The sequence below is a fragment of the Falco punctatus genome (genome assembly GCF_963210335.1).
Source record: "Falco punctatus genome assembly, chromosome: Z".
NCBI classification, from domain to species: Eukaryota; Metazoa; Chordata; class Aves; order Falconiformes; family Falconidae; genus Falco; species Falco punctatus.
This window is the reverse complement of record NC_137586.1, coordinates 23446097-23457845: the sequence shown is the minus strand read 5'-3', so window position 1 is coordinate 23457845 and position 11749 is coordinate 23446097. Positions and strand designations below refer to the sequence as shown.

The window sequence follows — 11749 nt, the reverse complement described above, 5'->3', positions numbered from 1 at the left end:
ACAAAGCAATGAATAAAGATAACAGCACGTGACATGAGATGTTCTTGATTTCACCAATAGCAGCCTGATGGCAAATGACTTAATGATTAAAAAACTTAGTTTCTGAACGGCTGTGTTTACGAATGTAACCCCTCTTAACTTCTTTACACCATGGAACAGTATAATTCACTCAGCCTAAGAGGAGGATAATGACAGCTTTATACAGGATTTCACATCACACATCCAAGTTTTCTTCTTATCTCAAAGGTTGCACCATGCATTAAAGCAATAGTCTGTATTAATCTAACCTCTGACATTTGGGCCATATTAACCCACCGATGCAGGTTTATGTATCTCACACCTCAGACCCTATCAAGAAATTTGGCAGTGGCAGCTTGATAAGGACACCATACCTTACTGAACTTGTTCTAAAAACAACATCAGCCAAACACTCCTCGGGTTGTACCTTTTAATGACCTTGCTCACTTGCACTCACTCTTCTTCAGCTATTGCCCATATGGGTAATTCAAGCTTCTGTGGCATCAGAAATGCTGTAAGGAGCACTGAGAATTCCCATTTTTTCTGTAAAAATATTAGCATCCGGGGATGAAAAATCTGTGGAAAGTCTTTAAACTGGAAACTTGAGCTGTACATTTTCAGATAAAATCAGTATAATCAGACAAAAAACAGTAAAATCACTGTCAAAAAAAGGGTTATGTTTTTTATGAGCTGATCACTTTTTTTTCACTTCTGTATTGGACTAATTAACAAACCAATCTTCATTACCAGCTACTTTGCAGTGATAATTCTACCAGAGGGATGTTTCTGGTATTGCAACAGTTTAAGCAACCACTACAGTATGTACAGATTCTCTTTTTGTTCATGTGGTCCAAACACTGCAATAACACTCCTCAGATTGCGTGTTATCCCAGCTTCCCAAGGAGGGATTTGTATTGGAATACATATTTCAAAAGAAGGAGAAAATAACCAAATTCTCAAATTAAATTTTGTTAGTTTCAAGAAAGCTGGGACCATTTACAGAATTCTGCAAGTGCACCATCTTAATTCTGTGACAGAGTGCTTCAGGCAGGTAGCATTTACTACTGTAACATTCATGTGCCTTTAATACAGATAATTAAAATAATACTTTCAGAAGATCTTAAAAGCCTGCAGATGGGTTTTCTGCCTCCTAATTTCACTCCTACTTAGACAAATTCTCATTCATTAATTTGAAAACTTTTTGATTAGCACATGTTGAATAAACAGTAACTACTTAATTAAAATACAGAAAAAAATCAAGCCAGCTGTTTTATTAAAATACACAATTCTAAAAACCTTTAGAGAGGTTGGATAATAAATGCACTGCAAGCACTTGACTGCACAACTTAAGAAACAAATGATAGCTCTGCTTCAAAACTGCACAACAGGTTCTTGAGAGAGATTCCTTTTCACGCTTGTCCAGTGATATTTTTAGAAACTACAGCTTGCAAAAGAGCCAGTGCTTTATTGCAGTCACTTTTCAAGGCAGCTCTGGCTGGCTTTACACTCTTTTTATCTCCTTTCCTTTTTTTCTCTCATTATCTTCTTGCTTTCTTCTCTTCTCCTCTTAGTTACAGGATTCCGTGGATCGTAGATCTCAAAAGTGTCTTCATCCTGCATGCTTGCATCTTTAACCTTTCTGCTTCTATCTTCAAACTGAAGTACATGTGACATCCTGCAAAATAAAACATAGCTCAAACTCACTGAAAGAACAGAAAGTTATGATCTGTAGTTTTTCAATGAGCCCTAGTGCAAATCTTCATATGTAAAGAAAGGGAGGGAGGGAGAACCAGGTCAGTTACTGTAGATTACAACATAGTACTATTACCTGACAAAACTCAAAGCTATAGATTGTATGGGATCCGTTTGAATGCTTTAGAAAAACCCTAAAACCAAAATTTGAGACTTTTCATCGCAATTGATTCTTGACGTGTGGGTTTCATAAATCTCTTATTGTACAGCATTGTCAGCATGCCTGCATATTACCCGGTCCTATGGAAATACTTCAGTTGTTTCTAGTGTGTAAAACCTTCAGTAGTTTATAACCCTATATGTACTACAAACACCAAAACTTATTTTTTTAGTCATATTTACAATTCAGAATAACATAATGTACCATCAGAGTGACTCATGATTGCATATTTGTAGTTTAATTAGAAAAACATTGTCTCACAGTGGAGGGACTGAAGTAATTTATTTTAGTTAACGTGCTTTCTGCATTTGTCATATTCTTCTCGATTTATTAAAGATGAGCATTTAAATATTTTTTTAAGAACACATACCAAATCACATTATCCTAGTATGAACTAAAATACAGTCCTAAAGAGATGGTGAGTGGTTTTAGACTGTGTTATATGAATGTACATAGAAGTGTAGTCGCACTTAGCCATTTCATCAACTCAGGTTTTCAAAGTGTGCCACAGCACACTTGCAGGATACAAATAACAGGAATTAAAAATAAATACATCTCTAATTCTTGGGTCAGGCCACACTGCACATCCCAGGTAGTTTGCAAATTAGATGCAGTAGATTCAGACTAAGCAATGTTTACTTCTCCCCAGAAGCTGAAAGAAGTCGTAGTCTCTGACTCCTACTCATAACTTTCCAATGAGGTGTTCCCAGCTGTGATTAAAAATAAACCAATATTAAGAAACTTTTTGATATTCCCAGAATCAATTTCAGATGCAGCATCTCACAGATAAAGCAAAATAAAGACAGACTTGTGGAGGGTTTAAAAAATATTTTCCTGATGTGAACTTAAGCTTACTTTTCACAAGTCACACATCTTCACAGGTAGACCTGCTTTGCATGTATTTAAATGGTAAATCATACTTAATAGTATTTTCCGAAACCAATTCAAACTGTTCCCTTTTTTAAGGAGCAGAGGAAGTATTTAATAATTATTTCTATATAAATTATTTGAATTTACAATTATCTTACTCAGGGTCCTCCAACAACAGTTTGACTTCCATAATTTTCCAAGCGTGGAGCTAGGGCTGCAAGTCCACAAATACAGGTTGCATGAGACTTTTCCTTGTTTGGTTTATAGCTCTCTTCCTTTCTGCATGCTCCTGGGTTCACTGGGGAGCTGGCTGCCCAGTCATGCTTCTGCATCACTGTGCAAAAGTGATCCTGGTTTGCAGGAACCTACCAACCTGTGCTTATCACTGCTTGTTGACAGTTAACTTTAAATGAGTGAGACATATAACTTTAAAACACGTTTTTTCTTCAAAATTTGAAGTATGAAAGGTTGTCAGTTCTCCTATGCAAAACTCGGAAGAAAAAAAGAAGTTTTGCACCTTAGGGTTGTTTTTGCTCAAAACCAGTTTTAATAAAATAGCTTGCCAAAACTGATGATTCTGTGTTTAAAATATCTACGTGTGCAAATTGTTGACTTTCTCTAGAAGTAACCACAAAATTAGTTTCTTAACCTCTTTTATCAAGATAGTGCTGCAAACCAAAATAAGCATGGGTTTATTTCTGGAGAGGGTTGATTTGCACCCCAGCCAGATGAGAGCATCCTACACTTCAACTGTTGTCCTATTCCATGTACTGGGGGAGCAGCAGTTCTGCTGTACTGTACTTCTTTCCTTCAGTGCTATTAAAGGACATTCCTTACTTGGCTCTCTTCTATATTCTGCAAATGAAATGTCTTCAAACATTAAGACTGAAATATCTGAATCCATTTAAGACTGTTTTCAGAGACAGCGCAGATTTCAAAGGTACATGGATACTCCCCTGGCCTAGTGATATTCTCAGATAATGATTTTTTGCAAGTCAGTAAATGAGACTGTTCCTTCACAGTTACTAGCAGAATAGCTCCTATATGTCCATAGCGTATGGTGACTCATACATTACCATGGTGATCAGTTTGATTACTTTCTAGGAGGTAACAAGTGAGACAATGCAACTGAAGCTGAAAGAGAAACTTCAGCACACCAGAAAGCATTCAAGTATTACAACACAATTAAGCTGCGTGTTCAATAGTCTAGTACAGGCAACACCGCATTTGCCAGCTGTGCATCACAATGAACCCACCTACACATTGCTCTCCAGGTAGACTCAAGCAGTTTATTAAGGAGACTGGTCATGTTCTTTTGAACTGCTCTAGTGAGATGATACTTGTAAGAAAAGACACAACATAGAGTAATCCCTCTGATTTTGAGATGCATGAGCCATGCAGTGGATCTGAACCATACACCAGCTGCTGGCTGTTAGGTGTCAGTCACGTTAAATGCAGCATAAACACAAGTCTGGTATCACAACAGCTCCGGCCTTTCCAGAACCACCCTTCAGGAGAAACTGAATTGGCAGTCAGTAACTGAATAATTTTGAATCTCAGCAACAGCAAGGAAGCGCTATGCTTTTGCAATACTGATGAAGCTCAGGTTCCCAGGTACAAATGCACGGCATGCATCAGTGATTTTTATACTAACCAAATGAAAGTACAAAGCTGCATTGCTTAATTCCACACTGGCTTACCAAACTGACACAGCTGTTTGCTTGCTACCTGCTCACTTGCTGTCCGTTTAACCTTGCACAAGTGACTCTACACACCATGCCCTCTGGTGTCTCCACCACTTCAGCAGAGAGCCTGGGACATTACCTCACACTCACCTATGTCAGCATTTTAAACAGCTGAGCTTTGCAGTAAATCATTGTCAGGTGTGGACAAAAGTTATGTTCTGTCAAGTCTGTTGTGGGGGTAGTAGCTTTTGGTTAAGAGGCAGTAACTTCTTAAGCAGTTTTAGCCATGATTCATTTGGAGGTGCCTGTATAAAACATGGCAGCTGGGCATATACCCTTTGCTTCTGCAATCAGCAGGCATCAAGAACAAGTAATGAACAGCTTTTCACTTTTTAGATGCAGAACTGTATGTTACTAAAAACGCACTACTTACAGCGTAGCTAAACTGGTACTCAGAACATAGGTAAAAATTACATACTGTTTCTAAATGCAGATTAAATTAAGTAAGCAACTAATCACATTGCTATAAAATTTATAATAACATAATTTTGCAAATTGTTGCTAAGTTTTATGGAAGTTACTGGTTCTCTCCGTCAGGATGCTTAAAATGAACAAAGCAGGAGTGCCTGTGTAGGAAATTCAGTGCTGCTTCTTGCATTGTACAGCCTGTCTAGAAAAGAGACACCAGTATGGACTGTAACTGCTAGTATTACCATTTGTTTCTGAGCTCAACATTGCTTGCAAGTACGATGCCACCTATTTTTCTCAATTATCACCAAGGCACCATATACTTAAAAGAACAATAGTAAGAGGTAGTGGAGCACTAGTGCTTTGCTTAGATTACTTTCTATTTGCCACCAAAATTTTCCTCCAAATACTGTAAATGTGTATGTTAAACTACATAAGCATTAATGTAGGAAACATTACACCACTGTCCTCCCACCACCCTCATGATATGTAGGCAGCGGATAGAAATGTAGCTCGTGAACAGATGAAATTACAGATGAGTGAATCCACAGAACAAAGCAAATGAGATCTCTGTTCCAAGGAAAAAAAAATTTGGCTGTTCTGGAAGAATGAACTCTCTGGCACTCTTTTCACTTCCAGCAGATTAGCGGGTGGCATTGGAAGAGGAGAGACAGTTGAGAAACACTGAGAGATAGTAAACAGATCAGAAAGAAAGATAAAATGAGGAAGGTAAAAACTGGAAAAAAAAAAAAAGACAAGAATGAGAAAAAGAGACTGACCAAAATGTAAATGAATTGAGGACAAATGTCAAATGACAACTGAGAATAAAACATTTTGTATCAAGAGAACAAGAGTATGAACAAGACAAAAAGAATGTAAAAACCGTAAAAGAATGGCAATCTTGAAGGATGAAATACATTAATAACATCCGATCTTGTTTTCACCTTTTTTCAGACTTGAGATGCTACAACCAAAACAAGCTTCTTGGCTCAGGTTCCTGTCACCATTCCTTGCACAAGTGTCCAAGTGCTTTACAAATAGTTTTGTAAACACAGTGCAGCAGGAGAGAGGAAATATGTTTATGTCTCTAATGAAATCTGCAACCATCACTCAGTGCTCTGGGTAACATGACTCTTGCGGGCACGTCCCCTGGTTTCTGTCTGCCCCATCTCAATATCCAGCTTTGTTTTTGCTTTCATCTAAGAGATAACCCATCATCCCTCCTTTCACGCAAAGGAGTCCTGTAATCCAAGTTTTTCCTCTACTACAGATCATGAAAAGGAACGTAACTTTTTCCGCAAGTACTTGAAGTAGGTTCTGATTCTTGCAGCAATGAGAGCCAATAGTATAAGTAACAGCTATAGACAGACTCACACCTGGATTCATCTCTTCAGTTCTCACTATTTCACACAGCCGCTGCTACCACAATAAAAGATGTGTGCAGATAACATGCCTCCTTGAGTATGTTTTGTCTCATTACCTCCTAGTATTGGAGCTGTGCTGAACTACTCATGAAAGCCCATACCCTTCTGTAGCATTTGGTATTTAAGCCTTCCACTGTGTCACACGCTGTTCCTGTTTGAGCCTATTTTGCCAAACTGGGTTTGATTTCACTTTAAACAAGCTTATAATCATGGAATCACATAATCGTTTAGGTTGGAAAGGACCTTTAAGATCAAGTCCAACTGTAAACCTAACACTGCCAAGTCCACCACTAAACCATATCCCTAAGCGCCACATCTACACATCTTTTAAAGACCTCCAGGGATAGTGCCTCAGCCACTTCCCTGCGCAGCCTGTTCCAGTGCTTGATGACCCTCCCAGTAAAGGATTTTTTCCTAATATCCAGTCTAAACCTCCCTGGCACAACTTGAGGTCATTTCCTCTTGTCCTATCACTTGTTTCTTGGGAGAAGAGACTGCCACCCACTGCCTCCTAGTAATAACCTGTGGTCATAGGTTTCTACTGTAATTGTTACCGCTAAGAGATTTCGCTCTTCCTTGTTTCACTGCTTGTTTCCACCATTTCACATTTCTTTGCTTTTCCTTCCCCATCTCCTTTCCTAATGATCAGACCAATTGTCCCTCCATATTTTGTACTTTCATAAACCCCTGTATTTTTCAAACTTGACTTGCTATTTAAAAAGAGAGATAAGATTTGCTCTGCAGGTCTAGCCAAATTCAAATGATTTAGTTATTCCACATAAGTTTCTAATACAAAAAAAATGCTTAGAAGAGTATCAAGAAAATGGTTATAAATACAGATATTTGCCATATCACAGTCAGTTTCACAGGTTAAGTATTTAATTCTACATCAAAAAAACACTGCTTCAATCTATATTATTGAATATGGTACAGAACATAGAAGTTAAACTGAAATTTAAGATTTCACTATTGCTATAAATACCCCAACACCCAAGTACTCTCCTGAGGTTAATTTTGTTTCTGCAAGACCTAAAAGTGGTATTTTCTAGCTTTGGATGAATGGAGTACTATTAGCCTACAGTATTTCAGCATTTGGATGTTAACAATGAAGGTAATGTATTATTGCTGCTCTTACACAGAGCAAATATCTCCCCAATTCCAAGCAAGCAAACCCGATACAGATATTATACAAAGTCAGACTGTACACTTCTGTTAATTTTGACTAGCTCTTTGAAATTGTATTACAAGTACTGGAGGATGAAGAAACTGGTTTAACCTCTTCAGAATAACCAGAAAATTATGGGTCCTCCACAGGGCCAGGACTGAATTGTTGGTATCTTCTCTTCGTGAGGGCCTCAGCATAAAATGATCAGAATGGAACTCCTCCAGATATATCTAACATAATAATTTTTAGATACTCTATTTGAATGCTACACGCTCAGTTTTACCCCACACTACACACAAAATATTCACTGTAAAAATAATAAAGAACTCATAGTCTCACTAAGTATGGGATATGCAGGTTAAAAAAAAGCCAAAAGATACTTCAGTTTTTGCAAAGCTAACAACAAAGTAAACTATTCGTGGTGACAACTAATGTAACAGCATATTCTTCCATTGTTCAAGATAGTACTGAGCATTTTTTTCTCTTGAAAGAAGATTTAGTTGCAAGTAACTTTCTAAGAGAAAGGGAAAATCAACTACAAAAGAGTTCACAGAATTCAAAAAATAATCAAAGCACTAGGGGAAAATGTGATTAGCTCTCATAGGATCAGAACTAAAAATATGTAAAACCATGATGACTTACAATTCTAAGTAATAAATGTGTTTCTATTAAAAGTTCAGTTATCCTATTTTTATATCGCATGTGTTCAGTACCAGTTCAAATATAGTTTAGTCACACTATATCCTTGTCCCCTTCACAAAAATGTTAAGTAGTTTGATGAAAGAAACTGCACGCTTTAAATAGGCAACTGCTCCTGGTAGAGTAGATTGGTGTGGAAGACTGTAATGCAAATTCCAGATGTTGTTCCAGACAGTGTACCAACGTAGAAAAACTTTACACAGCATTTACTATAAGGACAAGGGAATCGCCATACCGGAATAGACCAATGATCCATCCAGTCTAGCATCCTGTCTCTGGCAACAGCTTGTACAATACCTGATACTCTAAAAGTCAGCAAATTGCCTCCCCAAATTAACACAAAGTCAGGCAGTACCGTATCACCAGAGCACAAAGTTGGAGTGAGGGGAAAGAGAGGAGAGCATTTCTAGCACAAAAATACCCAGATGTTCATAACATTCAACATTCTCTGGATATCCTCCTTTCTCTTTTGTCCCTCCCTCTCCCCATATTATGTCCAAATCCTTACTGTTTAAACATGTTACTGAATGAGATGAAGTTGGGGTACTTGAAAAGGTGTGTAAATATGCAGAAAGCTTAAGCTAGGCTATTAAAGATTTAGAAGATTATTTCTTCATTCTTCACTATATTTTCTGGCAATAAATAAAATTTAAGATTTCCAGACGGTAAATGTAACACTAGATATCCCTTGAGCAAAGCATGGATTATCTCTGAATTTAAGTCAAACAGTAGTTGATTCCAGGTCCAGATGCCCAGTCCAAAACTAAACAAACAAAAAACCCCACCCCAAATCCCGAGTTTCTCAGGCATGCTAAACAGCTAGAAGCAATAAATATATACAACAATAATATACAATTTCAGAAGAAGAACAATTCCTTAATACAAAATTACTGATTGAATCAGTGCTAGCATTTACATATCAAGGTCTGACCACATTCTAGCAGTAGACAAGTGAAGGTGGAGATACAATTGGAGAAAAAAAAAGTTACGGCAGAAGTTTGGGGTTTTTTCTTTCTTCTGTTAAATGTTAGTGGCAATATTAAAACCCAAACAAACACTTAATTTTTGCCAAAGAGAAAAGAAACCTCTCTTTCCAATGTGTTTCTAATATAGAACTCTGGCATTCATTTATCCTTTGTAACAATCAAGTAAGTATTTTGTCAACTTTTTTTAAAATGTAGTTGAGTAAATCAATGGCCTTAGCAGGAGAGACCTAATATAAAGCCAGTTTTTCCAGACTAGTGGAGCAAGATTGGCTCAAGTCTGAATGGGAGGAGGGGAGCAAAAGTGGCTTTAATCTTTCTTTGTGTCTCACTGGCATAAATTACAGCAGCACTTTTTCTTTCATTCCCCAAGCTAGCATAAGCATGTGAAAAAGACTGCTGCTTAGTTTTCAGGAGCTCAGTGTGCTTGTCACAGTTAAGCTTCTGTACTGAATCTGCAGAGACTGGTGCTAATCTTGAGGAAGCCATATTTCACAATCCTCAGTCTGAGGTATTATAGGAATGAAAGAGACTGTATTTTAGGAAACATTTATAAAGGTAGGATTATGAAAGAAATATAATGAATATTTTTAGGCGTTTGTCCAGAAGAATTTCACTATGCAAAGTTTAATAGTAGATACTGTATCAAATAGGAAATCCTGGAAATAAAATGTGGAAGACATTATCAAATTTACATGGAGTAGATACTAAGTGTGTACCATGATTTAGTTCTTACTATAAATGAAATCTTGCAATATAACAAGTCTGGCTAACGTCAACATTTACCTGATCCAGAAACTGCTATTTCAATTAAAAAAAACCAACAAAACAAACCCAAACCAATTTTAGCCTACTCTCTACAACACACACTGGAAAGGTGGTGCCTTGATACCTTGTTCTAAACCCAAGTATCTCTCAGCCACAAAGTCTTTTGCTGGGAAAATATATAAAAAATTAAATAGTGTGTGTTGCCACTTCTAACTGCACCAGATTTCTCACTGAAACCAATGCTAAATATTCTGAGAGAAGTTTTCCTTGCACTTTTAAAGAAGATAAAGGACATAACTATTGATGCTGGATAGAGAGTAACTTAACTGAATATTTTACAGTTTTATTTTTTGTTTCTTCTGGAGTAAAATATAACTGTCTCTACAAAGTGTGTAAAAAGTTATACAGTTTAATTGCAATTAATGTCATGACAGCAAGGGCTTAGCATTAGCACCCGATGTTGCCATGTGTAAGTGGCCTCAGTGGCAGTTTTGCAAAATTCAGAACTGGGAACAGATTACAGAATTTGACATATACAAACCAGGTTGCACTTTAAATGGTTAGCACTGAATTTCAGTGGTTTTTGACCACTGAAGCAATAAATTAATAAAAGCACACCCATTCTCTTTATTTTTTGCTATCATCAGGTGATCGGATCCATGCAAACATTTGCACTGCACAAATCAAAACAGTATTTTGTGACCAGAAAGAAGGTATCTTTAAAAGCCTTCTGAGAGCCACAAGATTTTAAACAGTCTAATTAAGTGAACAGTGCCATTAAATTTCCACTTGATTTGTTTATAATCTTCCCTATCTTAAATGAGGTTTGTCATAAATAACTAAGGTGACAATAGTCATGCCAACATGTAATTACACAACATGCACATGAAACAATCTATTAAGCAAGATCTGAAAAGCCTTTTTTTTTAAGATGGAAGAATTTCACATAATTTTCACAACAACCTTTTGACTGGAAGTTGAAAAGTATGTTCAGGCATTGATTTATAACTTACTTTGATTGTAAAAAATGCCTATTTTTCCTATCCCTTAAATTAACCAACATTTAGAATAGCTCAATCTCAACAAAGGTAACTAACCATAAGAATTTTAAACTGAAAACCTATGTGAAAAACCACCACTTCATTCCAAACTCCCATTTTACTCATTCTTTCTTGTCCCACAGTCTGTCTCAAAGCTGAATGGATTTATGTTATTTCATATAAAAAGAAAGAGTAAGTTTCAAAGACTAGACATCCTCCCAAAAATAAAGTGACTGTCTCGTTTACACTGTCATTTAGTTACAGCTACAACAGCATTCATGGGGAAGGAAAAAGTCCATCTCTTTTAAAGATTAAGAAGCTTTGTGTTCACATCCAACACCTTACATTTCACCCATGAAGCATGGCACTGGTTCAGATCTGAAGCATTGGCATCACATGCTATTAATTAAATGAAGCATGCTGGCAGTCACAGTCAAGTTCTAAATAGCTGTAGAGCAGATAGAGGCCAGTAATGAGATCTGAATCCAGAAGAAGAAATCCTAAACTTCTAGCCAGGTGCAGAATGAAGAAAATATTACTGGGCTCTACTGTAACACAAACTCTAAAATCAACTGGAGATCTACTTGCAGCCTTGACTTGTGAATTGATAGCATTAATAATAGACCAAACCCCTCTACTGATGAGGATACAAACTTCGGCTGCTTCCCTAGTGGCAACAATAGTTAAGGAATGGCTTTCACATGTTAATATTCCAGT

General features: G+C 37.0%; 1 protein-coding gene across 1 annotated transcript in view; it reads right to left on the bottom strand.

Moving 5' to 3' along the window:
• Nucleotides 1-434: 434 nt before the first annotated feature.
• CWC27 (CWC27 spliceosome associated cyclophilin) overlaps nt 435-11749 on the bottom strand; it is a 127967-nt gene continuing 116652 nt past the window's right edge. Inside the window, exon 14 of the mRNA XM_080372848.1 lies at nt 435-1693. Within this exon, the coding sequence (XP_080228974.1) occupies nt 1531-1693 (163 nt within the window). The 3' untranslated portion in view covers nt 435-1530. The remainder of the gene's footprint in view (nt 1694-11749) is intronic.